This window comes from Camelina sativa, chromosome 1, assembly GCF_030686135.1.
Source record: "Camelina sativa cultivar CO46 ecotype springtype chromosome 1, ASM3068613v1".
Classification (NCBI taxonomy): domain Eukaryota; kingdom Viridiplantae; phylum Streptophyta; class Magnoliopsida; order Brassicales; family Brassicaceae; genus Camelina; species Camelina sativa.
In genome coordinates this window covers 7,094,816-7,122,626 of record NC_141880.1, presented here as the reverse complement: position 1 = coordinate 7,122,626, position 27,811 = coordinate 7,094,816, and the positions used below count along the sequence as shown (strand labels likewise).

Genomic DNA, 27,811 nt, shown 5'->3' with positions numbered 1-27,811 from the left:
ATATCCGTTCAACGGTTTAACAACAATTAGAACAAATACTATTTGAACTTTTGAAGAGTTGAGGATTGGTAAAATATCATAGTACAGAAGGTGAGAAACAGTCACGAGTGTAGAACGAGAGAGAGAGAGAAAAAGAGGCAATAAATGATTCTGAAGGAATATTTAATAAGAGAGTTCTCTGGTTTTGGCTTTGGCCTTTGCCCTTTGGGGTCAGTCAGACCCAAACAAACACAACACATAAAACAAAAGTAAATTCCTGTCCAAAGCCTTAAAAGAGAGAGAGAGAGTAAAGGCATAATTCTTTTTGCCCGTTTCCATATTCATTGCCTTTTGCCAGTCCCCTTGATAGCGAGACTTTCTTTACCTCCTTTAGTTTTGTTACAATAATATAACCAACACCAGCAAAAAATCATATAAGAAGAAGGGAAACGTTCAACTTCTTTATTGAATTTATATCAAAGCTGTACATCAATGACAATCAAAAGCTGTAAAGATTAGCTCAGGAGGGATAGACAAGGTAGGAGAAGATGACTCGAACGAATTAGAGGTAGAGATAGATATCTATTCTATGTTGAGTAGAGATAGAATAGAATCTGTAAAATGAGAAAATACTGACACATTTAGAAAGGGATGGAGTCTTACAAGGTCAAGAAAAGGCCTTACAAGGTCAAGAAAAGAGAATAAAGCAATGCATCATATGAATGAAACATAATAATTGAAAAAAAAATGGAGGGACTAAAAGCTCAGATAGGATAACACCGGTTGATCAATGAAACTGGAGTTCAGAAGAAAAACCCAATTTCTCAGCACAACCGATCCAATAATCTATATGCTTCACATGGTTTATGTTTCTCTTATTGCCTGCACAAGCACAAGAAAAAAGAACATGTTACTCTTTAAAACAATAATCGTGTATATATGTGATTCCAAATCTATAACTGTAAAGGCTGCAAAAAGACATTTGACCATATCTAAGAGCATCTATCTTCGTGAGTCAATAGTAGCGAAAGTGTATGGATACAAATATATGTTGGTATGCATGTACACATTAATAATGTCTATCAGTCTATATACCTACGCTAGATATATAGATATAGATACCGAGAAACACATATGTATTAGATAGTTCAGTAACATATCATACATATATCACTGATGAACAAGAAAATTGACTTCTTCGAACTGACAAAACCCTAACTCTTGGCATTGCATATATCAAGGTAGACATATCACCTTGAAGAAACTTTGGCCTTGACCTTTCCATCCATGGGAGCTCTTCTCTCCCTTCCATTTGAGAGAGAACAATAAAAGAAAAACAGAAAGATAGAGAGAAAGAGAGCCTTGAGAAACGGTGGGATGATGAAGAAGGTATCAAGTGAAGGAGAGATTTTAAGGGAAAGTATATAATAAAAGAAAAAAAAGAGATAAAATACAATAGATGTTAACCTTCGTGGGCCGGGGCCCAATTAGACCTTTGGAGGGATCATGACGCTGTCATTTGCCCGAAACGAGCTTTATATGTGAACTTGATGACGTCATCTTTGCGATATGGCATAGACCAATCTGCCCGAGCACCTGACCGTTCTGCCCGGAGGTGGTCCTCTTCCTGAGTTAGCAGTTTCTTTTGGTCGTAAGCGCAACCCAAAGTCAAATATTAAAACTCGAAACTGTGTCTCAAGTCTTTTTGGTCCGAAATATTTTCTTTTGTCAACAGTTTACTCATGTTTGAATGTGTTTTTTTCCGAAAAACTTATGAATTAAAATTTCGTTGATTACTGATTTTAACCGAACGTTTTTATTTTCCTAGTTCATAATGTAATCTAGCTGGACTACTAGGCATCCTAGCTAAACATAATTATCCACTAATTGGTGAAGAGACTGAGTTTGAGCAAATTAAGAGAATCTTGGTAAATGGAATTCCTCAATTCTAGGGAAAAACATGAAAGTTCAAATTTCAAAATAAATCATGTTTACATTCACTAGTAGTATTAGTTTTCATAGTATAACTTAATACTATTATTATTTTTTGTAATGAACGTGTTTTTGTTCCTAATTTTTTCCAAATTATAATCTTCCTAAAATCAAATTTCTACTTCTGTTAAGAAGTTTCCTTTTCTCTTATATTCATAGCTTATCAGTTTTCTTTAAAACGAAGTAAGCTGAGGAAGATCGAATCTCTTTTTAAAAAAGAGGTATTTCTAAGTAATCAAAAAGTCTCAGATTTGTGGGGAATAGAAACTTTGTGGGCGTGCGGGAGAATCACAGTCTCCTAAGACATAATATGGTCAAAATAATGCAAAAAAAGTATAGTAATGTCAATAGTGTTACTTAATATACTAACTATTAACATTATTTATATCAACTGATATAACGCCAAAAAGAATCATCTTGACCTGCGTTCCTATATTAATTTACTCTTTCCTGTTAGTTTAACATACGCATTGGTGCTTTCAGTAAGAAAATTTATTTATATACTGTATAATTTATATATAGAACTCTTTTTGGTAAATACAAAAATAGGACAAGGCTCTTTAATTTTCTCAAAAAGGGTCCCCTACAATAATGACGAGTAAAAAGAATAATAGTAATGATTTTTGTTTTGATTTTTTTTTTTCCTTAGCCCATATCAATCCGTCCGTTTCTCTTCTGTCCCTTCTCTACGTACTATGTTTCAGTGATCTTTCATTTTATGCCCAACATTTTTATCAATTTTAGTTTTGGTCCCATAACACATAATCAATAATTTAGTTTCACTGCTAGTGAAAAACTGGGAATGTACATGTTAAAAGCTTTAATTACAATTTCCAAGAAATGCCCTGAATATTCACTAAAATAATTTGACTTTTGGGATAGTGGTACCTTCTTGCTTCTTCTTCTTTTCTTTTTTCGCATCTGTCCTTCGAAAAGTCTTTGTAATTTACAAAGTTCTAAGTAGTATTAAATTATCAGCCCATTTAAAGTAATGTTTGATATCTAAACGTTCTGTTTATAGTTAGCCAATGCCTATTCTCGGCCCATTTAATTCTTACTCCGCTTCTCATTACCGGACCAAATAAAAATGTATCACAAAAAAATTATGACTGTATGATTTACACAACAAATATGAAAATGTCCCCATCATCTGCATTATGAACACGAGGCTAAGCCTCTTAGGAAGTTAATTGTGTAAACGGGGAATCTCATTGTTGACTTTGCTTCCTAGCTAGGTAGTGTGAGTAAGGTAAATGACATGATATGTGTAGTGGACTCAACACTTGGCATGTACATCATGGCCATCGCAAACCTTCTAGAGAAACCGACTTCGAAGTAAGGATTAAGCCTTGTTTTAAGTCTTTGTCTTTGTAATAAGAAACATATTTGTAATATCACTATTACTTTTTGTAATGTTTAAATTATGGTTGAACTTGCAAATTATTAATTTTAGTTTCCAATCAAACAAAACAGAAAGAAAAATAAAAAATAAATCATCCTATTATTTATACTAGTGATATAGTACACAACTAAAACTATAAATCTATAATTAATTATCAAACGAATTGGTCACAACTCAGAAGTGTACTACATTCAGCTTCCATCCATTACGATCTTGACATAAAACAAAAATAAGAATTGTAAATTCTTATCCTTAATTTATGTGGCCACATATACTCTACTTTCCACAATCAACCAACATCCCCCAATACATTCACTTCTTTATATACACATTACATACGCTAGACAAAGGCAAATACCAAGGCAAACAAACAAAATCCTGAGATGAATTTGACTCCTCCAATGAAAAAACAAAATTTTCTGCTGATCATCTCATTATTGCTATTATTATCATTACGTCACCAAGATTATCACATTGAAGCACAAAATTCAGACAAAGTAGTTAACCTTCCTGAACAACCATCGACTCCAAAGGTCTCTCATTTCTCAGGTTATGTCAACGTCAATCAAGAAAATACACGTTCACTCTTCTTCTGGTTTTTCGAAGCCTTGTCTGAATCTCGTTCAACAAGACCTTTAGTTCTCTGGCTCAATGGAGGTAAGTAATCAGATCGCTTAATTATATATGAATATATATATATATATATATGAATATAATTATTTTTTTAACCTATTTATATTGATGATCCTGCTGCAGGTCCAGGATGTTCATCTATTGGATATGGAGCAGCATCTGAATTAGGACCTTTTCGTGTTGTTGAAAATGGGACAAGCCTTAGTTTCAATCAATACTCTTGGGTCCAAGGTTTTTTTTTCTTTGTTTTATCTAGTTCTCGTTACAAAATTTTAGCGGGATAAAATAAAATCTTAACAACAAATAATTAAGCTATTTTTTTTGTATAACTTCACGAACTTTTTGTTAACAAAAATGCAGAAGCGAATATGTTGTTTTTAGAATCACCAGTTGGAGTAGGGTTTTCGTACACGAACTCATCTTCCGATTTGGACAACCTCAACGACGCTTTCGTTGGTAAGTAAAAGTCCACAAGAAGGTTCTCATCTCAAAATTTATTTAAATTGATAAAACATTGGTTATATATATATATATACTCTAGTGTAAACTTAACCGTGAACTTTAGAGATATTTTGTAAATTAAATTGAGATCATGTTTTGTAACAGCGGAAGATGCATACAACTTCATGGTTGCTTGGTTTGCAAGGTATCCCCAATATAAGTCTCGTGATTTCTTCATAGCTGGTGAAAGCTATGCCGGTGAGCTTAATTAACTACTCTATATTTTTCTTCTCGAACTGTTGATATTTCATTCTGAGAAATTCGTAATATCTAGATTGGTATATATCAACTATGATTAAGCAAAAAGTATAGGATTGATCTTAATTACAAGTACAAACTGAAGCATGAAAATTAATGGGCATGAAATATTATATGGTATGGTTTATTTACTCTTTAATTTACAGGCCACTACGCACCTCAGCTAGCCGAGATTATATACGATCGGAACAAAATTAAGCCAAAGGACTCCTTCATTAATCTCAAAGGCTTCATCGTGCGTATTTTACTATATCTTATTAGTCATCGTATATATAAACATTTGTTGGTTACGTAGAAAATCATAAATTTGCTATGACTATTGATACGTGCATTGTGAAAGTGTAACGTAAATCCAATGCGACCGACTTTTTCTTGGAAAAAAGCTTCTAATCAACTCACAATTTAATGTTACATGGATTGTGGATCCCTTGTATAAAAGTAAATGAAAACTAACTATGAAGAAAAAAAAAGCCCTTCAACAAAAAAAAAAAAAAAAGAGAGAGAGAGAAGAAAATAACATATAGATTTTATTTCAATGTCATTTAATTTCATTTTGTCAGATACTCTTTATTTTCCTTATATGATTCAGAGTTTTTTTTTAAAAAACGATTTTAAAATTTTAATTATGATTTTCTTTCATAATAATAAAAGTTTGTCAATATAGGTGGGAAATCCATTGACGGACGATGAGTACGATAACAAAGGGATTCTAGAATATGCATGGAGTCATGCCGTGATCTCTGACAATCTATACGACTCTGCGAAACGTAGCTGCGACTTCAAGTCTTCGAATTGGTCAGAACCCTGCAACGTTGCCATGAGTACAGTGTTCAGAAAATACAAAGAGATTGATATTTATAACATATATGCTCCCAAGTGCATATCTAATAGCTCATCAGGAGCTTCCTACTTAAGTTCCGGAGCTAATTATAAGTCCCCGGCGGTCAAAGACTGGTTCAAGAGAGTGAGATGGTACGAAGGATACGATCCTTGTTACTCTAACTACGCTGAAAAATATTTCAATAGGGTCGATGTTCAATCGTCTCTTCATGCCACTACACGAAATGTAGCAAGATGGAAAGTTTGCAAGTAAGTTTAATGTAGAAATGTAGAATAGATCTGATTTTTCCTAATTATGTATATGAAAAAGGCTGAGATGTTAAGTTCAATATTTTTTTCTTTTTACTGTGATTGACAGTGATTCAATATTGCAAACGTACCATTTTACAGTCTCCTCAATGTTGCCTACGTACAGTAAGCTCATCAAAGCTGGCCTCAAGATATGGGTTTATAGGTACTCTACACTTTTATCTATAGAATTGGTGTTTATTCAGAAATATAGATGAAACAAATAACCTCTCAGTATACAATATCAATGTCAATGAGCTTTTCCTAGCTGATTTATTCCTTTTGTAAATGGAAACAGATCATTTGAGGAACTGTTTGCGCTGCTAATATAAACTAGTCAGTAGTCGTCACCTATATTACTAGTCACCTGTATTAGCCGCTAATATAAACTACTCACCTATATTAAATTATTGCTGAAACATAAACATATGCACGAGAGTCTTGAATGCACGAGAGATTTTTACATTAAACATACAAATTTTATGGGATACTTTATACATATTTAAACCACTTTTTTACTTTCCATTTACAAAAATATCACAATTATTTACAAAATTTTAGAACACCACACACAATGCGAGAATACGTATGGTACATCATTTGGAGAAGAAAGTATATATCTAAAATGTTGTCATAGCCTTCTTAAAAAACATTTTTGTGATACTTTTCGAAAAACTTGAAATATATGGTCGCTTTGGAAACAAATTCATAGTACATATACCACGAGATTCACGATGTAACCCGCCGACGATGCTATGATAACTATGATTAATTCACCCACCAAAATGTTGTATTATATATGTACATGCCTTTTGGATTTAGTCTCGTTACATTACATATATATAAGAAAATCTTTGTCTGATTAGTTAGCTGTCAAATGAATAAAGTACGGATGTATACATTATTTTCGTATTTGACAGGTACTGTTTTCATAATCTCCAATTAGTTTGGACGGTTTAGAAATCCGGAAAACCAATGCTAATTAGTCTATCTGAAAAACAATTTAGTAGAAGATAACATTGTAACAATATCTGATTTGCCACAATTACAAACCATATCTTATATTCTTATATAGTGATAACAATACTTATCATCGTCTAACAGTGGAGATGCCGACGGGAGAGTGCCGGTGATCGGAAGTAGGTATTGTGTTGAAGCTTTAGGGCTTCCCGTTAAATCCGATTGGCGTTCTTGGTTCCACAATCATCAGGTTAATTAGGGGTTACTTATGAAATTATATATTAATGTGATATTTTAGCCAAATAAGTTTGTAGTAGTATAGTTACAAGATTTTTATTGTTCTTTTTGGTGTAATGTGAAGGTGGGAGGGAGGATAACGGAGTATGAAGGAGGGTTAACGTTCGTAACGGTGAGAGGAGCTGGACACTTGGTTCCTCTCAACAAACCTGAAGAAGCTCTCGCTCTTTTCCGGTCCTTCCTTAACGGCCAAGAGCTTCCCTCACGCCCCTAGACAATATCACTATACAGTATCATATTGTACTCTCTTTTCTTTTTTCTTACCGATGAGTATAAAAAAAAAGTGCATTCATAAATAATACATCCATGTCACATAATATTATAACATGTTTCTTCTCACTGTATCTACCAAACCATGTTACAAATTAACAATAATAATGACTTACGCGTTGTGTGAATGCCTTCGTCAACGTAGAGAAGAAAGTGGTTGTGTTGTTGTTGTCATAGAAGCAAGAGGGAGAACAACAACTTAAGTAATTATGTTCAAAGTTTAGTCCAAATCCAGTAAGATTAGTGTTAGATGCAAATACTTATCTTTTTTTTTTTTGTGTGTGTTCAGAATTCTTTAATTCGTTTCTCTCTGTGATTACAAAATAAATGGCCTAGTTTTAACAGTACGAAATTTTATCGGGGACGTTTCAAAATTATAATAACTATAGGGATCAAAGTGAAATTATTATAAACGTTTTCTTATCCAAAAAACCCAAAATGTCTCGTTTAGCTCTTCTTCTGCTAAAACCCTTCTTTCTTCGTCTTCTTCACTCGTGCTTACTCACTCCAATGGAGTCACTCCTGCACGCGTCATCGTCTCTGGTGTCTCTCAGACCCAGAATCGATGGTCGAGATTCGTTCATCAATCCGTCGCGCCGCGTGTGTCTTAATCCTAATCTCGCCCGCAGAGGATCTAAACCTCTTTCTTTGGTCGCGGCGGCGAAGAAGAAGAAAAGCAAGAAAGACGACAATCATGGCTTTTCAGCTAAACCTGACGAAGCCACTGGTCCTTTCCCTGAATCCATTCTTCTCAAAGAGGTAGGCTTATTTCGATTTTGTTCGAATTTTTTTGATTGACTTTACTGGTTAAATCTGAGAATTGATTGAATTTGATGTATATGTGGATAAAGTTAGTAACTTTTGATTGTTTCTAAGTTCATCATTGATTCTGAAGTTGTGTAATTGTTTGTTTTTGTGAATTGGAATTTGCAGAAGAAGATAGATGAAGAAGGTGACTTACTTCCCGAGTTTGCTGATGCTGAAGAAAGTGAGTGATTATTAGATATGCTTAGTTGGTTTTAGTTTTCAGTATGATTTTTGATTGTTATAATTGATTGTTTCTTCTCTCATTAACAGAGGAGCTATATGAGTTTTTGGATCTTCAGCTTCAGAGTGACTTGAATGAGGAAAGGAGTAAGTTTTTGATTTTACCCTTACTGTCTCAAACGGTGAAATGTGTTGACGTCTAGTCGAAGCTGCATGGTTCCATGTTGACCAATTAATTATGCCATGATCTAAACTCATTAGCTTAGATTTAACTTAAAAGAGGAATTTGGAATTATGCAATATGTTTTTCTCTAGATGGTCGGGAGCTTACCGTGGAATATGATCAAACCTTGATACATTGCTTAGTTCAAAGTCACCCAGAGAAAAAATAATGGATTCTGTTAAGTCATTTGAAATGACTCCATTAACGATGTATAAGCTATGTGTGTGCAGTGAGGCACTATGAGGTGGTTTACTTGATTCATGAAAAACATGCTGAGGAGGTCGAAAGCATCAACCAGAAAGTACAAGGTGAAAAGCTTTTTACCATCTTATGCTCTATTGTTGTGCTCACATTCATGCAAGACTGATGCCTAAGTTTTTTCAGTTATTGCGGTAGTGTTTAATTAAGTTTGCTGATTGGTATTCAGAATTTCTGAAGGAGAAGAAGGGGAAAGTTTGGAGGTTTAGTGATTGGGGAATGCGTAGACTAGCATACAAAATACAGAAGGCAGAGAATGCACACTATATACTGATGAACTTTGAGATAGAGGCGAAATACTTGAACGAATTCAAGGGATTGTTAGATAGTGATGAGAGGGTGATTAGGCATCTCGTGATGAAACGTGATGAGGCCATCACCGAAGACTGTCCACCACCTCCTGAGTTTCACTCTGTTCGTTCAGGTAATGAATTTTATGATGATGATGATGAAGAGGAAGAGTTTGAGGAAGGTGAAGATGAAGAAGATGGCGAAGAAGATGGCGATAATATAGAGTACGAAGTAGATGATGATGGTAATGTCGTCATGGTTTTGTATGAAGATGAAGAAGAAGAAGAAGAAGATGGGAATAGTGAACCAGAAGAAGGACAGGACAAGTCAAAAAACGGCAGAAGAGAAACCCGGAGAACAGTTAACGTAGGAGGATAGAGCTGTCTGTACTACTTTTGATTTGAGGTCATGTTTTGGATTCTAGGGTCACATATATAATTGAAGTTGTTTGTTTTACTCATAACAGCATCATAAGTAAAGAAACCAAATTCTTCCAACGTTTATAAAGAAAAGCGTAGAATACTCAACTTGTTTGAAGCTGTCTCGAGAAAGATTAAGAAACAACAATCCATTAAGCTCTAAACAAACACTACCACTAAATTAAAAAACTACATCAACCCAACAGATGATTCAAACACTGTGAATTTTTTAATCCATCTCCGACTTCTTCTTGTTTCTTGGATTTGATGAGGTCAGTTCGAAAGTTAAAACTAACGTTTAGAAGGCCTAATGTCATCACCAGTGACATCTCCTAGCTCACCACTGTGCTCCTTAGCAATCCTCTTCCTCTTGGGCAGAGGCTCAGATTTGCCAGCACTCAAGCTGATGTCCTCATCAACATCATCTTCTTCAATCTCTTCATCAACATCTTCTTCAACGACATTCTCCTCAGGCTCAAAATCACTTGCGTCATCCTCATCTTCAACCTCAACAACTGGCCTCACTAAGTACTCTGTCCCAAGATCCTCCTCCTCCTGCACAGTTTGAATGTAGTATAAGTACACAACACATGGTCTATTATAAGATTGGGGACAAGCACACAAAAGGAGAAGCTGAAATGGACCAAAGTTATTAGGTTTGACTTCAAAAGAGATAAGGTCAAAACTTCATTTTTGTTTTCTACTAGAACAAAGACTAAAAAAACCCTAAAAAATCTGATTCGGGATAAGTATAAACCCTACTGTGCCTTGTATCAAAGGACAATTTTATAGCAATTGAGACACATACGAAGAAGATGAAGAGTCCGAATTAGAGCTAAAGAGACCGCAGAAAAAACCCTAGATCTAGAAAAAAAAAAAAGATTCAAACCTCTTCTTCATCGTCGTCGTCTTCCTCATCATCTTCATCGTCTTCGTCATCATCGTCTTCGTCTTCAGCTTCATTGTCTTCATCGTCGTCTGCGGTACCTTTTTCTCCTCCGTCCTCTTTGGTTTCCTCGACTTCACTGTCGTCGTCGTCGTCGCTCAGAACCTGAATCACAGGTTGCTCCGCCTTGTTTTCCTTATCATCTTCAACCGGCGCCATCTTCCCACCAAACAAGCAGAGATTTTCTGAGATTTTTTTCGTTTCAGTAGAGAGAGAGAGAGAGAGCAGAAGAAGCAGAAGCTTCCGAACCAGCATTTAGCAGTAGAACACTCAAACTTCAATCGTAGCCGTTCAATCTGAACACTACAAGGATTGATGAGATGGCATCATATCGAACGGTTCATATGTACACGTGCGATATGTGCCAGTATTTTTGGGCCTTAAACGCAGTTGTTTGGGTTCTACCTTAATGGGCTAGATGTGAGACTCATTGATTTAACTATTTTTTGTCTAACTTATTTAAATTGCATTTATCACCTCATATCTTGCTATAAATATTATTTTTCGTTATCAAATGTAGTATTTTCTCAAATGGTGTTGAAATAATTATGGAAGAAGATATTAAATTCTACGTATTAAAATTTTTAAGAATTGACATCTTATAAAAGATTAAGGTAAGGAGTAATTACGGAGACTTTGCATATTTGATAGATAAAAATACGGAAGCTAACAAAATTTTATTCCATTTATAAAGTATTTGAACTTTGAAACAATTTAATTAGTAGATATCGCTTTGATAATATCGGTAGTCATATCAGCGATATCATGGACGGCTTTGTTACGTCCGGTCAAAGGCGAATTCCCGGCGAACTGATCCTCACAATAACCCGGCTTCGACACAACCTCGTTCATCTGAATAGCCTCAGAATAGTTTTTTGCCTTTAGAGCAGCCACCACCGCAGGTAAAAACCTATCAATGGCTGCACCGTACTCCTCAATGCAAGTTCCGTATCTCTCAAAGTCTTCACGGAGACTGATTTTTCTTAGGACGGAGATAAGATATTGTTGCATCTCCTTGACTTTCTTTGTCGTCGCATCGACAGCAATCCACGCAAATTCTTTTCATGTTTCAAAATAAATAAACAAATATATAAATGTTTTAGCTACATAACATTGCAATATATCATGTATAGATAATGACAAAAACTTATAACAGGAAAATCATTTTGTCATTTTTGAGTTTTTCTCATAAGATAGTATTAATCAAGTTTTTTTTTTTCTTTTAGATTATCGATAGAGAGTTTCACTATAAGAAAATAAAAAGGTATTACCTTGGACATTTGAGGTTTTGCTTCTAGGATCAAGATTTAGAGTAGAGATGCATAGTGCTTGATAATGGGTTTTTTTGCAGAGTTGCTGTGCAGCGATAGATACTGGATTAGACTGAATTGCTTGAGAGAAAGCTATTTGGATAAACACGAGAAAAATAGCAAATAATTTCGTGAAATTATTCATTTTTTAGTTTGTGTTTTAGCGTGTTTTGATTGCTACAAACGAACTGTATGTGAATCGTTTCTAGTTTCAAGGTTGGCTTCATGGGGTATGAAGACATATATATATTTTGTTTGAGCAGAAGAAAGAAAGTTTTTTAGTCTTCAGACTACCATAAATAGATACGGAAATATTCTCTCTTCTGGTCAATAATATTAATCTTTTCTGTTGACGAAAATGGCCACTGATTTGTTCTTATACCATTCATTCTTCCATCCTAAAATTGAATGTGTTTGACTAGAAAATTAATAACAAAAATGAACCATTGCTTCTATGTGAAGCGCGACATTTTTTTTTTCCTGTATGAAGCGTTACATTCTTTTTATCATTTCATGTGTCGGACGACAAAATTATCATGTTATGTGTCGGACGACAAAATATATGAAGCGTTACATTCTTTTTTTTCCGGTAGATCTGAGGTCTTGCTTCTAGGGTTAAGATTGAGAGTAGTGCCACAAAGATTTGGGTAAGGGTTAGTTTTGCAAATTACTTGTATAAGCTTAGAGGTCCCCTAAGAGACCGAATTCGTTGTATTAAATTCGGGCTTTACTGTGGGGTTCCAACTCAAAACCAATTGGCAATGAGTGGAGAGACCATAACCCTTTATATATTATTGAAATCCTTCACATCTTTCCGATGTGAGATATTTTACACTAACACCCTCCCTCACGCTCAGGCATGACCATCTGAACCGTGGGCATATATGGGAACAATATCCACGGGGTAGCCCAACAAAGAACCTGCTCTGATACCATATTAAATCCAGGCTTTATTGTGGGCTTCCAACTCAAAACCAATTGGCAATGAGTAGAGAGACCCTAACCTTTTATATATTACTTAAATCCTTCATATTTTTCCGATGTGGGATATTTTACACTAACACGTTGATACAAGGCTATTTGGATTTGAACAAGCATGACCAAATTAGAGAATAATTTCATGGACTAATTCAATTTTTTATTTGATATCAATGATAGTGAAATTTAATAGAAACCTTTGTGAACATACATCATTTATAAGGTTGCAGTTTTAATAGTATCAGAAGCTCATTCGTTTTATTTATTTATTTATTTATAGACTATAGGTATAATGTATGTCGTAAGACGGTACATGAATTTTTTTGTGCAATAACTATAATAAGAAATCTGTTTACCCTATTATAATTTTCTTTAAATCGACTAGTTCAGCTCTAATTCTAATCGAATCCTAATCAAAAATAAATACCTGAGTTCGGTTTAGTATTTTTCGGTGGGTTTATTGTCGCAGGCCTATCGAATACCATGAGATATCTTACTTATGACCATTTCCACAAACTATGTATGTCTAATATATATATATATATATACACATATATATATACTCTTAAATACAAAAAAAAAAAAAAAATCAAATTGGTAACCACTTAATGCATATTCAAATCAAAGTATTTAAACTATATTTTAAAGATCTAATTCTATTTACTTCCGGAAATTGAGTCACTATTCCAAAAAATTACAATGTAATATATAATGGCGGATGGTAATTATGTAGGGCAATTGTCATAAATACTATTGAAATAGGTTTTTATTCTAAAAATACCACAATTTAGTTTTTTTTAAATACCACTAAAATGTAATTTTTTCCAAAAATACCACATAATTGAATTAAATTTCTAATACTAAAAACTAATTCCTAAATTCTAAATACTAAACCATACTTCTAAAAACTATATCCTAAAACTAAATATGTCAACCCAAACCTAAAAAAAAAAAATTAAATCCTTAAAAATCAATTTTTTGTGTTTGTGGTAATTTTGGAAAAAAAAAATTTTGTGGTATTTTTGGAAAAAAAAACTAAAATGTGGTATTTTTGGAAAAAAAACTTTTTTAGTGGTATTTAAAAGAATTTCTCAATTATGTACTACGGAAAAGGGATTTTGTGTATAACATGGAATATTTGGTATCCTATATGACGAGGTTTTATAATTTATAATGTGGATTAAAGTTTATATGGTTAAAGACTCTTTGTTGATAAAAATGGAAGTACATTTTTCATTCGAACATTGATAATTTAAAATACTAAATCGAACAATATTAAAAATATTCAATAGTAAATAGAATAATACTAAAACTTTATTAGTAATTCGCAAAAAGATATATGATGATGTCAGCAGTCATAGCAGCGATATCATGGACGGCTTTGTTACGTTCGGGCAAACTGCGCCTGACAATTAATTATCTATTGCCAACACAACGTTCTTCATATCAGATTTCACAACAGAAAACTCCCGAGTCTTGAAATCAGCCAATGACGCCGGTAAAAACCTACGAGCGGCCGACCGTACTCATCAATGCAAGTTTTGTACTTCTTCAATTCTTCACTGTCTTTGATGTTTATAGAGCTGGAGATGAGATAATCTAACACCTCCTGGACTTTTTTTGAAGTCGCATCGATAGATATGGAAGCAAGCCCTTTCATGTTTAAAAAAAAAGATAAGTGAATAGTTTACTATTTCAGTATTTAAGCATAACTTTTCAATTTTTCATCATGACTAAATTTAATTTTACTCATTTTTACATCTTGGATTAATTATTGTTTAGTTAGCCTACAAAAAAAATGTTAATAGACTATTTTTAGGGGAAAAAAAATAAAAATAGTATTCGTATATTTGAGTTCTTGCTTCTAGGGTCGAGATTGAGAGTAGATACGCAGAGGCTTGGATAAATGTTACTTTTGCAGAGTACTTGTACGTGCTGAGGTACCGTATCAGACCGAACTAGTTGAGACAAGGCTATTTGAATGTGAATAAACAAGAAAAATATAGAGAATAATTTCATGGAATTCTTTATTTTGTGAATGGGAGTGTCTTGAAAGCTAATAGAAAACCTTAGTGAATATATCATTTTAAGTTTTAAAGTTCGCTATTTGTAGGGTCAGAAACTTTTTAGTATATTATTGACAAGATTAAAAAAAAAAATAGACTAGTACATATATAGACTGTAGTATGGAAATTAAAAATTATGAAAACTTATTAATTAGATTATACATTTTTCGTTTTGTGTAAACATAATTTTTTTCTAGATATATATATATATATATATATTAAACAACATTTTATGGTTATTTAAATATTCATATTTATCATTTTTGCATTGCTTGTCTTTTAAAACCTTATAAACAAAAAAAAACTTGTAAAATGTTTAGGGAACTGTTGATTTATTACTAATAAGTTTCAAGATAAATAAAAGCACACAAGCCATTAATCTCTTTTGGTCAAAATGTAGACCAGACCATTAGCATTTGAATATAATGTATTGTCTTTCTTTGATGGAATGTGTTTGACTGGATAAACATAGGGTATGACTAAATGTAAAACAAATAACATATGACCATTATGTGACTTATGTCTATATAACTTATCAACTTTGTATCATGTTTATAGATTGTTTCACATCCAGTGCCTATATCCTACATTGTAATCTTGTTAAAAGATTTTCATTATGACAAATATTGTATGATCGGTATTTATAGTGATTTCTTTAATTGTATTCCGAATTTGAAATCATGTCTGGTATAATGCATGTTGTCAGACAATACTTAAAATTTATATGCAAGAATTCTGTTTAGGGAAAAATCTTTACTATTCCCATAGAGTTATGATTATAGTGATTTATTTATCACTATAGGACATCATATGCTACATTAATTTGTTTATCACCATAGATATCCATCAAACGATTTCCCTTCCCCGTAACTTGAAAATAAGCAACCATTCAATGCATATCAGTCAGAGCAACTCGTAAATTGGTAATTTAGTCAGAGGGATTATCCCCGGACTTAGAGGTTAATGACCAAAGGCCATGAATGTTTACAAATTTTTCAATAATTTTTCCATTTTTGGATTTTGGATTTTGGGGTTGTAGAGTGTTTATAAGTAAAAAATGATTAGTCTATCCTTTACTTATAGGGTATAGTTTTTAGTTTAGTTTTTTTTTTTAAGTCAAATTACATTATAAAGAAAAAAAGTAATGAAAGATAGATTTTAGATTTTCATTAAAAAAAAATGACAAAACCCATCAAATTCTAGATTTTCAATATTTTAGGAAAATCACTTTTCTTAATATCTTAATTAATTGGCTATAAAGTAAATTTTTGGAATATATAAAAACCAAAATCAACTTCAAATTAAATAACCATTCAAAGCCTAAAATCTCTGTATAGAGATAACTACAGGCTGACACGTCAATGAATGTGCATTTAATAAGTTGTTAAATGTATCGATGCAACGAACAAAATAAGGAAAAGAAAACGTTTTATAGCATAATAGTTAGTCACACCTACAAACACATATAAATTACATACGCCTAGGAATGCATATTAGTCATCTTAATATATTCCGATTAGTCCTAATCGATAAAGTGAACAGATGAAAATGTTTAAGATGATGATGATTATGGCTATGGTGGTGGGAGTTGCGTTGGGTAATATCGTAGATACGACATGCAGACAGACACCTGAGTACAGTCTCTGTCTCTCTCTCCTCCGCTCCGATCCACGTAGCTCCTCCGCCGACACCGTCGGTCTCGGTCTTATCCTCGTCGACAAAATCAAGGTATATATCTCTCTCTTAATTACAATAATCTCAATTTTGGATTAAGACATTAAAGTGTACTTAGTCACGGGGTTGGTTTTGTAACTTTTTGAAGTCAAAAGGCAATTTTGTCCCAAAAAAAAAGTAAATCTTCTACTAGTATAAAAATGCAAGATGCTTTTTGTTTTTGTTTTGGGAATCTACGTAGGCGCTTGGGACTGAAACGCTCGGGCAGATCAACGCGGCGTATAAAACCAAACCGATGCTTAAACGTGCATTGGACGAATGTAATCTGAGATACAAAACGATCGTAGACTTTGACGTCCACACTGCCATCACAGCTATCAAAGGAAACCCCAAGTTTGCCGAAGGCGCCGTTGTCGACGCTGGTGTTGAAGCCTCCGTTTGCGAAGGAGAGTTTCCAAAAGGCCAATCGCCGTTAACCGGTTTGACTCAGAGAATAAACAAGATCTGCGATGTGACCAGAGCCATCATCCGAATGTTGCTCTAGTAAAATTTAACATAATGTAATATAATAATAAAAGCTCGTAATCATGCTTGGTTGATTGATTTAATTCTAGTGAAACTATGCACCGTTACTAATGCCAAACCGGTACTAGCTAGCTATATAAGAACCGGCTATACAAAATTATTTCGGCACGAAGTTTTTAGAACCGAATCACGGGATATACAAAACATTCACGAGCCAGATATCGACTGAGGGGAGAAGACAGCCCCCACAATATTAATTATCTTAAGGTATTTTAAAATTGTTTGGTCGACGTTGGGTATAGTGTGGACTCATTATATAGTGGTATTTTTTTTGTCGTATATGTGACCGACTACTAATGTACTCATACATCAAATTAAAACCACACATACCCTTCGTCTTTCTTATGTTATAGTGCCAACAACCACATATAACCAAAAGGATAAAGTGTAACAAACAAAAACTAAAAGACCATACACTATCCATGTACTGTATCATAAAAATTAGGTAGTATGATTCAATCAATACACCTACAAATCTACAATAATGCTCAAATTGAAGTTTATACTCTAAAATACGCAGAACAACTTATACATTGTAAGACATATCTATCAAACAAAAATAAAGTTTGTTGATCATCACGAAGCTTTGTTCACGGGTGGAATTATAATAACCACGTACACCTAATTAATCATTAACCTAGTTAACATCGATATATACCAAAATTCCTATGTGACGACACGTAAAAAACATCTTGTCTTGGTGGTTAAAAGAACAAAATAAAATTCACAAACATGTAACAACTTTAAACAGCGACTACTATATAAGTCTAGAAACAGAGCTAGCAGTAGTATACTCACAAAACCACAAGTCTTTAATTTATTGCATATCATCAACTTCTCAAAAATTTCACTATCTTGCGATCATGAAAGGATCCTCCACCGTCACATCATTACCGTGTCTCTCCCTCTTTCTCCTCCTGCTTCTGCCGTCGGTATCCTCCGACGATCTTATCGACAAAATATGCCAAGCAACGCCGTTCTGCGACCTATGTGAAGCCTCTCTCCGTCCACTATCTCCCTCACCTTCGGATCCCAAATCTTTAGCCGCAGCTATGGCCAGCGTCGTTCTCGGTAACATGACCGATACCTTAGGATACATCCAAACGCTGATCAGACATACTCACGATCCTGCGGCAGAGCGCGCGCTTGCTCAGTGCGCAGAGCTCTACCGGCCGGTGGTCAAGTTTAATATTCCTCAGGCTATGGAGGCAATGCGGCGCGGCAAGTTCGGATTGGCCATATATGTCCTCGGAGACACAGAGAAGCAGACTGATTCTTGCCAGAAAGGGATCACAAACGCCGGCGCCGACGACGAGAGCTCGGTGGCCCTTACGGCTAGAAACAAGCTGGTTAAGAATCTTTGTGACGTGGCGATGTCTGTGATTAAGTCTCTAATGAATGGTCTTTAAGAATCTTTGTTAGTTCATTATTATATATATACATATATATTTGTAATTATTTACACGAACCACCAAATTCGGAAGAGTTATTAAACTATTGAATCACATACCTATCAACTACAAATTGATATTTGGGAAAGAGCAAGCATATGATATGTTGTGGTCCGTTCTCTCTTTGCCTAAATTCATCATTTTCTGAAAGCAGAATTGGTTTTGTATGACTATTGTTTTCCGGCTAGCCAAAAAGAAGAATAGTCTACTACTAGTCTACTACTACAACTCACACATGTACAGTATCGAATTTAAACATAGAATGAGATATGAAAATAACATTAGATGTTTTGTTGACGTTCAGACTAACGATTTACAAATTACAATTTTTAGGTTTTTTTTTTGTCTTTTTTTTTGGAACAAACTGCTATCTTTAGGTTAAAGTTTCACTTTAATTCAGTTGAGTAATATAGAGTGAGTGAGACTAAACGGATTTAGGAGTTAATGGGCCTTAATTACAGGGCCTACGAAGCATCCGCAGACAGCAACGAAACAGAAATAATAGACGTTTGAAATACACACACACACAAACACACGTGAAATCACATGTTCAATTAATTTTGGCACAGCATTAATAGTGGTGTCTCTCTACTATTACCCCAGTGGACTGTTTAGATACAGCCACATGGATTCTGTTCCCAAATAAATACATTTTGTTATTTTAAATTTTTAATACTCCTGTAATTGATTTCAAATTTTCAACTCCAACACAACCATCGTTAACATGTGATCTACATTATTAAAAAATAAAACTATACCAATAATGTTGAGCTCATATTTTTTTAATGTTTTGATTTCGTCAAAATCTGGTTATACTATTTTGCAACAAATCTACTAAAATGATCTCAGTTTTGTATTATAATCTTATAGTATACAATAAGAGATAACTGAATAACATAACCTGATTTTTATTATTATTATCAGTAAACCTTATGATTCTCTCTCAGTTTATTCAAGAAAACGACACAAAACTAATCTTTACCCACATCGGATAATTAATCATTTCACAGCCGCTGAGAAAGCAGCCGATTCAATTTTTTTCCCCCAAAAAATTATCGGTATGATATATGAGTACATGGTTCACCGACAATCTAAACCGATAAATGGTTTGATCAAACCAGTAAATGGGACTTTCCAATCCTAAAACCTTTTTTGTTGCGGTTCACTGTGAACTCTTCTTTTCATTCTCCAAACCGGAAACCGGTTTTAGTAAACTGCGAGGATATCTGTGTGCTAAAGCCGGTCCGGTATAACCTCCATCCGGTTCACTCGCCGATGGATTTCCCGCATATTGAACCGAAACAAACCCACCGTTGGCTTTTCCGGCGTCTACTAAGTGAGGTTTCCCGGCTGCTCTCGGTGACAATCCTGAAAATTTCCAACAAAACATAAGGAAACCAAAATTGATAATCCCAAAACGCAAACGCAATCGCGAAAATCAAATCATACCTTGGAAAACGAGTACGAAGAAGAAAATAGCGGTGAAAAGAGTGGCCAATACATTGCCGAGAGAAGAAGCCGCAGACGCAGCTTTGGCCGCTCTCGATTTCTTCAACGCTCTCATGCGTTCGATCCTAGCGCGTTTCAGCATCGCCAATTCAGCGATCTCTCTGATAAGTTTCTGATCCGCTGCGTCAAGAGACGGTCCACGCGGCGGTCGCGGGGGCTTCGACGCGGATTTCTTGCGTTTCTCCTTGCGATCACTCCTCCCCCATCCCGGTTTACTGATCCCACATTGAACCGGACTTGCATCATTCTCTAACGAACCGACGACAGATTCTTCTCCGGTTTTAACCGGTTTGTTATCCGGAGACATGGGCTTCTCCGGTGATTTTGTATAAACATTGTCGCAATCAACCATCCCTTTCTCGAGATCAACATCGAATTCGAGACTCATTCCCATAATCTCAACCAGATTAAGACAAGACTCCAAAACAAACCAAAGCTTCTCACTTTGGATCAGACACAAAGCTGAAGAAACAAAACCTCAACCACTCCACATCACCCTAGGAGACGATCTTGGATGACTTGAATCTGTAATCAAGATCAAGATCTGTTCCCAACAGACGCAAAAATGTGGTGTCTATATTATGTGATTTTGCTTTTTACTTTATGTGACGGCTTTTAATAGGCAAAGCAAGTAAACAATGTATTACAGCTAACGCCTCCTCGTCTCCAGAGATAATGCAATCTCACAACAATAATAATAATCTGCAAAAAACCAAAAAAGATTTTTCAACAATCGATTAAAAAATAAAAGATTAAAGACAATATAACTTTAATGGGTTAATCATATAGAGTGTAGTAGAAATATGGATAATTACCGAATCAAAAATCACGTGGTTGGGAATAAGAAAAAGTAGAGAATGGGATTTTAATAGAGGAGAGTTTTGAAGTTTGGTTGGATGATGTTTAAATTCAGATACTGTTCAAAAAAGTAGTAGGTAATTTTATAGTAGTGCATTGATTCGAAAATGAAAAAAGAAATAAATAATTAGTGCTTAATCTCGGGCATGAAGCAAGGAACACAGCTGTGTTTTTCCTTTTTTCCAATGCCGTGACTTAGGGGGGGGAAAACATATTAAAAACTTTAAAATAAATATGAATATTCTTAAAACGAATCGAATTCGAAAACCCAGATTAGAAATGCTGAGTGATGATGAATGAGTATTCAAAGATTGATTTCAGAACAGAGTCAGATTAGAAACTCTGAACGAAATGAAATGGGTGTGAATAAAATAAGAAATATATTTGAACTTTTTAAGGGTACCTTGAAACGAAAGCGAAGGGAGACCCAGATCCGATACTGAAGAGATGAGCAGAGAGATCGAGGAGAAAATGGCGGATTAATTTCTCCCACTTCAGACGGTTTCCAACTAAATCAAGAAGACAAATGAATATACAGTACACACATTCGTCGAAGTTTCCAACTCTTTTCTTTTTCTTTTTTCAGGAGAGAGATCGCGAAAATATATATAGATAGGATTATTAATGGGATTATTAATCTGAAATATTCTCTGGATTTTGAAAACGAATTAAATTAAATTAAATTAATTAATAAAAAAAAAGACAGAAGATTTGAATTCGAAACAGATATAGGAACTGTAATGTGTGTTCGGACATGTGTTGTTGTTCTAAATATAGCTGAGATAATACGCATGTGAGCTTTTTTTTTTTTTTTTGCTCCAGCAGCGAAGCTTCAACGTCACCGACGCATTGACATGGCCCAAATATTCTTTTATTCCAACTTTGATCCCCATTATTTTATTTTCTTTTACGTTTTGCACCCGTTTATTATTATTATTATATTCGTTCCCCTTCGAGGCTCGTTCTATAAATATTTCGTTCATAAGATATTTGTTTTTTGGTTTTTTTCATGAATACAAAACTAAATTTTTGTTAACTTATGTAGAAATTTATAAGAACACAAAAAAAATCAAGACTAGTCGAGAACAGACGACATATATTGTCATAATTTGAAGGAAAAAGTTTGGACCCATTTTGATCGCTATAAATCTATCTGGCCCAGTTTACAAATATATGAAAATGACGACTTCAACACAACAAAAGCGGTTCCCTCAACTGCCTCCTCCCACATATATATTTCAACTTAAGTCCCTTAACTATTTATACTTTTCAATTTAACCGCTAAAAGATTTCTGATTACAAAGAACCATCCCCACCGAACAAAGTTGGTCAACATCTTTTCTCTTTTTTTTTTTTTTTTTTTTTGTTTGTCTTCTCGGCTTCTCGCAGTCAAATTCAGCAACAACCTTTGTTTTGTCACACCTTTTTAATTTTATTATAAATTCGTTCTAAATCCATATGTCATTACTTCACAAATTAGTACATGTTTTATAAGGGGATGTGATACATTTTTTTAATTCTCGCGCAATTCCATTCCATTATATTCTCAATAACAGTTGAAGTTTCCCAATGAAATCAATAATCATAGAGAAATCATAAGGCATGGAGGTGTCTGATTGGTAGGGAGCTCTACACATCCCACTTACAGACAACATTAATTTCAATCGGTCCATTTCCTAAATAATACCGTGGCCCCATGAATCTGACTTGTTACACAAACGCACCTTACCGTCTTTTAACACGTTTATTATCCTTTCATTGTGATATAAATTTATCTTTTCTGCCGTCAACAATTCACACTAGTCACTTTATATAGTATATTTTTAATCTTTATACTTTACGGTTACCATCATGATGAACTTTTTTGAAAAATAAATAAGTTTAAAATAAGTATATAATTGAGTTTTGTGCCAAATAAATCTTGAATCTTGAAACGTTTTCTTTAAATCCTATACAAGGAGAACTATGTAAAGAGAGAGACACGTGGGGGTGATCTTTTTGGTGACAAAGACCAGACGGTCGGGTTCTGATTGCCACACAGCTAGTTGAATCGGCAACTCCGTAAAAGGTTTAGGGCCCGTACGTGGTCAACGGATATTAATCTATTGGGCCGAAAAGCCCGTTTCCCACGTAATGTTAGTAAAAAAAAAATTCGACCAGCCTACTACGTTGTACTTGCCTACTAGTACACTTGGGTGTGACACAATCAAGTACAACCACTAAATTTTATGTGTTGGTCTGAAAGTTATACAACTATGATGTTTCTTTATTCATTTAAACCATTCTTCAATCCGTGCATGTTATTTACCACTCGAGCTATCAGCTATGCGCCTGCCTATACTCATTCTTTTGTATTGTTCCAGTTTTATTAGACGTCTCCAAAATATTTTATAGTAAAAGTGGAAGGAACCAAAAAGTGGGATAAACAAGGTACATACATATGTTTAGTACAAAATGCTATTATAAGAAAAGTAAATGGTGCATGGTACAATCTATATAAATGCCAATGCATATGATTTCTAGTTATGGAAAGTGAAACCACATCGTCTCTCTTCAATATCAAAAGAAGAGTTATTTACACAGTATACAAGATGTATATGTGACGACAAAACATCGATCACCTTATTGTTGTATGTTCCTATATCATGTAAAAATAAGCAATAAGAATGATTTAGGGTGAGTCACCGTTACTATCGCCACCGTATCCGCTTCCATACCCTTCACCATATCCACTTCCATAGCCCGATCCATTTCCACGGCTACCACCACCTCCTCCTCCTCCACCGCCACCTCCACCACCGCCGCCACCTCCTCTGCCACCAGCGCCACTTCCATATCCCGAGCCGCTTCCATAACCTGACCCATATCCGGAACCTCCGTTACCCCCTCCACCTCCACCGCCTTTACCGCCACCTCCACCTCCACCGCTACCGCTTCCTCCTCCATAACCACTACCGGATCCATACCCTGAACCGTAACCACTCCCTGAACCTGATCCTTCTCCTCCACCCCCTCCTCCGCCTCCACCGCCACCGCCACCACCCCCTCCTCCGCCACCGTTTCCTCCCCCGGAGCCTGAACCATACCCGGAACCTGAACCGGACCCTCTACCAAGAGCTTTTGGTGATCTAGCTGCTAAACAGACGTCAAAAACAACTAAAACCAAGAAGGCAGCTCCTAGGAACCTGAGGCTTCCCATATTCACAACTTCTTAATTATGAACTAAGCTATATCAGCCACTAATAAAAAGATCGTTTCTCTGTGAAAGTTTTAGATATACAGAGCTAGCAAGCCGTGTGTGATGTAATCAATTGATGGTCTATGTAGAGAATGTTGGTTTGCTTAGGTATTTATAAGGAATCGAGAATAGTGGAAACGTACGAGTCACGTAAGTTCTAGTAGCTTCCTTTTGACCAATATGTGTGAACAATGGTGAATTAAGTGGGCCTGCAACTTCTCAGTGCTCTTGTAGGTGAAGATACAGCAATCGCCACTCCTCCAATATCATCCCAAATTATATTTTAATTATATGTAGATATAGTGATTGGAACATGTGTCGTCTTCCTTACGGCTCATCTCTCTAATTCTCAATAGTAATTATATAGGCTTAACAGACACGTATAAAATATTTCGAGTAGCACGATCCATCGACCAAAATTTCCATAAGTAGATGTCACGTATTATCATATTCGGAAAAAAAAATCACACACGTCATAAAATATTCGCTAATGGCTTATGTACAGTATGCACAGTGTAACATATTCAGGTACGTCAATACGTGGCCTCTACCTTTTTCAACCAAGGAAGATAAAGAGAAATTTGATTTTGAATATGTATGTAGTTGTGAGTTGTGTGACATCAACGGGACCTCCCATTTTCTTGAATTCGCCATCTTTACAGGTACGCCGTATGCGTACGCGTGAAGGAGGTCCATACTTGACTTTAGTGCATTCTTTATTAGTTCTATTGGTTACTGTTCTTAAGACCCACTAGCCCGTTTATAAATTTCAGGCCTGACGAAAATATTTTTTATCCGCTATTAAATATTTTGGTTAAACTTTTAAAACTTTGGCCCAATGTTTCTTGTTATTAACATATGATTTTTTTTTTTGGAAAATGAATAAAAACTGTTAAATGCAGAAACCCAATAATAATAAAATGATTATGTTATATTATCGTTGATTTGCTATATTAGGATTATAACATCACAATAGTTAAGTTTTCAAAGTTAGCCATTACCATGATTTTAACACATATCAACTAAAACAAAAAATTTGTTTTAAACAATATTAATAATGTATAAAGATAATTATTATAATACAAAAATTACAAAAATTATGCAGTTTTTTAAAATAATTATATATATATATATATCAATCATAAAATTCGAAATTATAACATTATTTACTTATTTTAATTTTAAGTTATTAATTCTACAAAAAAATAGAAAAGAGATTAAGGAAAATATACAGTAAATTATTAATTCTAAAAAATATAAGTACTCACTTCTATATAAACATAGAGCATCTCATATTTTTCATCTAACAAAATAATTTATTCAAAAATAATGCTTTCAATTTTGTTCTATTGGTGAAACTTTTTTAATGAGAAGACAAATTTTCCTTATTTTTTTTAAACCAAAATATACTCCTACTTTCTTCTTTTTAGTTTGGAATAGGTAAGATTAATATATTAACCCAAAAAAAGAGGAAAATGAATATATGGATCTTCTTTTTTAATACTGTATTTTAAAATTTATTGTAATAGTTTTAGATTGTTTTATTTAATTTATAATTTCATTTTTGAATTATTTGATATTCATATATTACTGTGCCTATAATTTTTTACTATTTCTTTAATTGTGTCAAATTAATTTTCTTCTAATTTTTCAACCTTGATTGGTTGGTCATAGACCTTTTATTTTGTGCAAACATAATTGTTACCATTCGTTCAATCTTAAAAGGAGATAAAAATGAGAAACTCATCAACCTAATGGTTAGACAAAATAGGCTAATCAAACACAAGCTTACAACAAACATAGATAGATAGATTGAATAAATATAAATCGTTGTTGATAGATCCATAGGAGCTCGGAGACAGAGACTACATCATGATATGTCAAAGAAACTTCCACGAATACATTGTGAATTTTAACATTAGTTACTATCAAAAGATTTTGTGACGTTGGAAAAGGTTCGTTAGTTTCATTGGTTGTTGGAGCAATTCACTGTGAGATAACTAAAAGACGTGAACATGTTGTCTCCATACAGGAGGAGGGCATAGCCGAGATTCTCTCTATGGTGGAGGAGGTTGGACGCAAGGTTATCTTCCCAAGGGAGGAAGGCAGAGCCAAGGTTCCTCTATGGTGGAAGAGGTTGGATGCAAGGTTCTCTCCATAAGGGAGGAGGGCATAACCGAGGTTCTCTGCATGGTTGGTCATACACTATTGTGTTGTAATTTATTTTTTATTTGAAATATTCTTTGAGCCAACAATTTTAGTGGTTAAAGAAACTATGTAAAAATAAAAGTAAAGAGACATATAATAGTTGGCTTAATTTGTTCGTATAGACATTTTCTAGGTTATGATAAATTATATATATGTAACATACAATATACATAGGTGTAAAAAACACACACATTTAATGGTAACATACATAAAAGATTTGTAATATAAATCAGTGTATTGTAGCAAAAAGAAAAATATAAATAATGTACAATAAATTTTATTAAATTTAATTTTTATTAAATTTAGTTTTATTTACAAAACTTTAAATCCGCACATCATACATGAGCATACGAAATACAGGAATCAATTGAAACAGCAGAGTTTATAAACTTTGTAGATCATGTGTGTGTTTAAAATAAATCTGTACTCTAATCTGATGCACGGTCAAAGTCGTCTGACCACCATTCCGATCTCAGAACTGAGACATATATGTTGCAAAGACATTACTGTTCTTCCTTTAGTTGGGATTTTTCGCGGTTTTATTCCGATCTCAGAACTGAGACAATATACTCGTATTAATAAATAATTTATTTTATCATATTCACAGTTATCTAAAAAGTAAAATCTAAAATTGTTAATATTTTCGTGTTTTACGGCTTTTTGGAAAACTAGACAGGGCAGGGTCCTACCCACGTGCCTTTTAAAGAGCTGTGGACAAATGTTTTTTTTTTTTTGTCAAAGACAAATGTTTTTCTCTTTTCTATGTCTTGTAGACAAATTAACGAGTCTCTCTTCTTTTCTACTCTTTCCAAACTAAAATAAATAATAGTATGATATATAGTGTAACTGATTTCTATTCTCTTTCTCTGATTGGGTAATCGGTAGTAATTAGGATTTAGGGTAAACATATTAGTTTATGAACGTATTTTAGTTTTGTACAAAAAAAAGAACGTATTTTAGTAAATGATTTGTGAAAAAATATCGTAACCGAAGGGTGAATTGTGGGAACGTCAAATTTCGAGTGTGAGACTTATATATAGTGTTTAAAAAGTATATACGAATGTGCATGAGAGTTATATATAGTGTTAAAAAGTATAGATTATGTTGATTAATATGAAACTTGACATAACATTCGTCCGGGAAAAAAAAAACCCCCAAGAAACAGATTATAATAGAGTTATCACCAGCATTACGGATTCATGACCACATTTAAGAAAATCATTCGGTATTCGGTAAACTTTGCTTTCTCATACCAAGATATTAGTGTTGTTGATATATATTTATGTAACATATGAATTATATATAGATGCATAATTGGTTGGAGTTTATTTTTATTTATATCTAATCACGCTTTTGGCGAAAATCTTGGAAAATGATAAACTAGTAAAAA

At 34.1% G+C, this 27,811-nt stretch overlaps 8 protein-coding genes, 1 long non-coding RNA gene and 1 pseudogene across 10 annotated transcripts; 4 read left to right on the top strand and 6 right to left on the bottom strand.

Annotated features, from left to right (window-relative positions):
- Positions 1-414: 414 nt before the first annotated feature.
- LOC104782002 (uncharacterized) lies at positions 415-1,405 on the bottom strand. Its single transcript, XR_766967.3, has 2 exons — positions 1,234-1,405; positions 415-861 (listed from the first exon to the last, which is right to left on the bottom strand). It is a non-coding gene; the product is annotated as an uncharacterized LOC104782002 (long non-coding RNA).
- Positions 1,406-3,674: 2,269 nt separating this feature from the next.
- Positions 3,675-7,548, top strand: LOC104781990 (serine carboxypeptidase-like 33). The gene is made up of 9 exons (XM_010506804.2): positions 3,675-4,030; positions 4,130-4,237; positions 4,367-4,462; positions 4,613-4,705; positions 4,912-5,000; positions 5,430-5,854; positions 5,964-6,059; positions 6,998-7,103; positions 7,215-7,548. Exons 1-9 carry the CDS (start codon positions 3,757-3,759, stop codon positions 7,362-7,364), a joined length of 1,437 nt encoding a protein of 478 aa, XP_010505106.1. The 5' UTR covers positions 3,675-3,756; the 3' UTR covers positions 7,365-7,548.
- Positions 7,549-7,825: 277 nt separating this feature from the next.
- On the top strand, positions 7,826-9,676 carry LOC104781982 (protein REGULATOR OF FATTY ACID COMPOSITION 3, chloroplastic). The gene is made up of 5 exons (XM_010506794.3): positions 7,826-8,179; positions 8,354-8,408; positions 8,498-8,554; positions 8,861-8,938; positions 9,058-9,676. Exons 1-5 carry the CDS (start codon positions 7,859-7,861, stop codon positions 9,555-9,557), a joined length of 1,011 nt encoding a protein of 336 aa, XP_010505096.2. The 5' UTR covers positions 7,826-7,858; the 3' UTR covers positions 9,558-9,676.
- LOC104781972 (uncharacterized) lies at positions 9,653-11,014 on the bottom strand. Its single transcript, XM_010506784.3, has 2 exons — positions 10,488-11,014; positions 9,653-10,153 (listed from the first exon to the last, which is right to left on the bottom strand). The coding sequence occupies exons 1-2, from the start codon at positions 10,797-10,799 to the stop codon at positions 9,890-9,892; spliced, it is 576 nt and encodes a 191-aa protein (XP_010505086.2). The 5' UTR covers positions 10,800-11,014; the 3' UTR covers positions 9,653-9,889.
- Positions 11,015-11,202: 188 nt separating this feature from the next.
- Positions 11,203-12,111, bottom strand: LOC104781965 (pectinesterase inhibitor-like). Its single transcript, XM_010506771.2, has 2 exons — positions 11,816-12,111; positions 11,203-11,602 (listed from the first exon to the last, which is right to left on the bottom strand). Exons 1-2 carry the CDS (start codon positions 11,997-11,999, stop codon positions 11,259-11,261), a joined length of 528 nt encoding a protein of 175 aa, XP_010505073.1. The 5' UTR covers positions 12,000-12,111; the 3' UTR covers positions 11,203-11,258.
- Positions 12,112-14,149: 2,038 nt separating this feature from the next.
- Positions 14,150-14,866, bottom strand: LOC147949628 (uncharacterized; annotated as a pseudogene).
- A 1,444-nt stretch (positions 14,867-16,310) lies between these two features.
- Positions 16,311-17,180, top strand: LOC104781923 (cell wall / vacuolar inhibitor of fructosidase 1-like). The gene is made up of 2 exons (XM_010506725.3): positions 16,311-16,626; positions 16,814-17,180. The coding sequence occupies exons 1-2, from the start codon at positions 16,441-16,443 to the stop codon at positions 17,114-17,116; spliced, it is 489 nt and encodes a 162-aa protein (XP_010505027.1). The 5' UTR covers positions 16,311-16,440; the 3' UTR covers positions 17,117-17,180.
- A 680-nt stretch (positions 17,181-17,860) lies between these two features.
- On the top strand, positions 17,861-18,696 carry LOC104781933 (cell wall / vacuolar inhibitor of fructosidase 1-like). Its single transcript, XM_087452844.1, has one exon. It carries the CDS (start codon positions 18,021-18,023, stop codon positions 18,564-18,566), a length of 546 nt encoding a protein of 181 aa, XP_087308970.1. The 5' UTR covers positions 17,861-18,020; the 3' UTR covers positions 18,567-18,696.
- Positions 18,697-19,500: 804 nt separating this feature from the next.
- Positions 19,501-21,818, bottom strand: LOC104781907 (uncharacterized). Of its 2 annotated transcripts, none has more exons than XM_010506708.2 (3): positions 21,379-21,818; positions 20,058-20,819; positions 19,501-19,976 (listed from the first exon to the last, which is right to left on the bottom strand). In XM_010506708.2, exons 2-3 carry the CDS (start codon positions 20,509-20,511, stop codon positions 19,771-19,773), a joined length of 660 nt encoding a protein of 219 aa, XP_010505010.1. In that variant the 5' UTR covers positions 20,512-20,819; positions 21,379-21,818; the 3' UTR covers positions 19,501-19,770. The 2 variants fall into 2 exon arrangements, with proteins under 2 accessions (XP_010505010.1, XP_010505016.1); XM_010506714.3 differs by having other exon boundaries at positions 20,933-21,719.
- Positions 21,819-23,392: 1,574 nt separating this feature from the next.
- LOC104781901 (uncharacterized) lies at positions 23,393-24,311 on the bottom strand. The gene has a single exon (XM_010506696.3). It carries the CDS (start codon positions 24,172-24,174, stop codon positions 23,647-23,649), a length of 528 nt encoding a protein of 175 aa, XP_010504998.1. The 5' UTR covers positions 24,175-24,311; the 3' UTR covers positions 23,393-23,646.
- Positions 24,312-27,811: the final 3,500 nt, after the last annotated feature.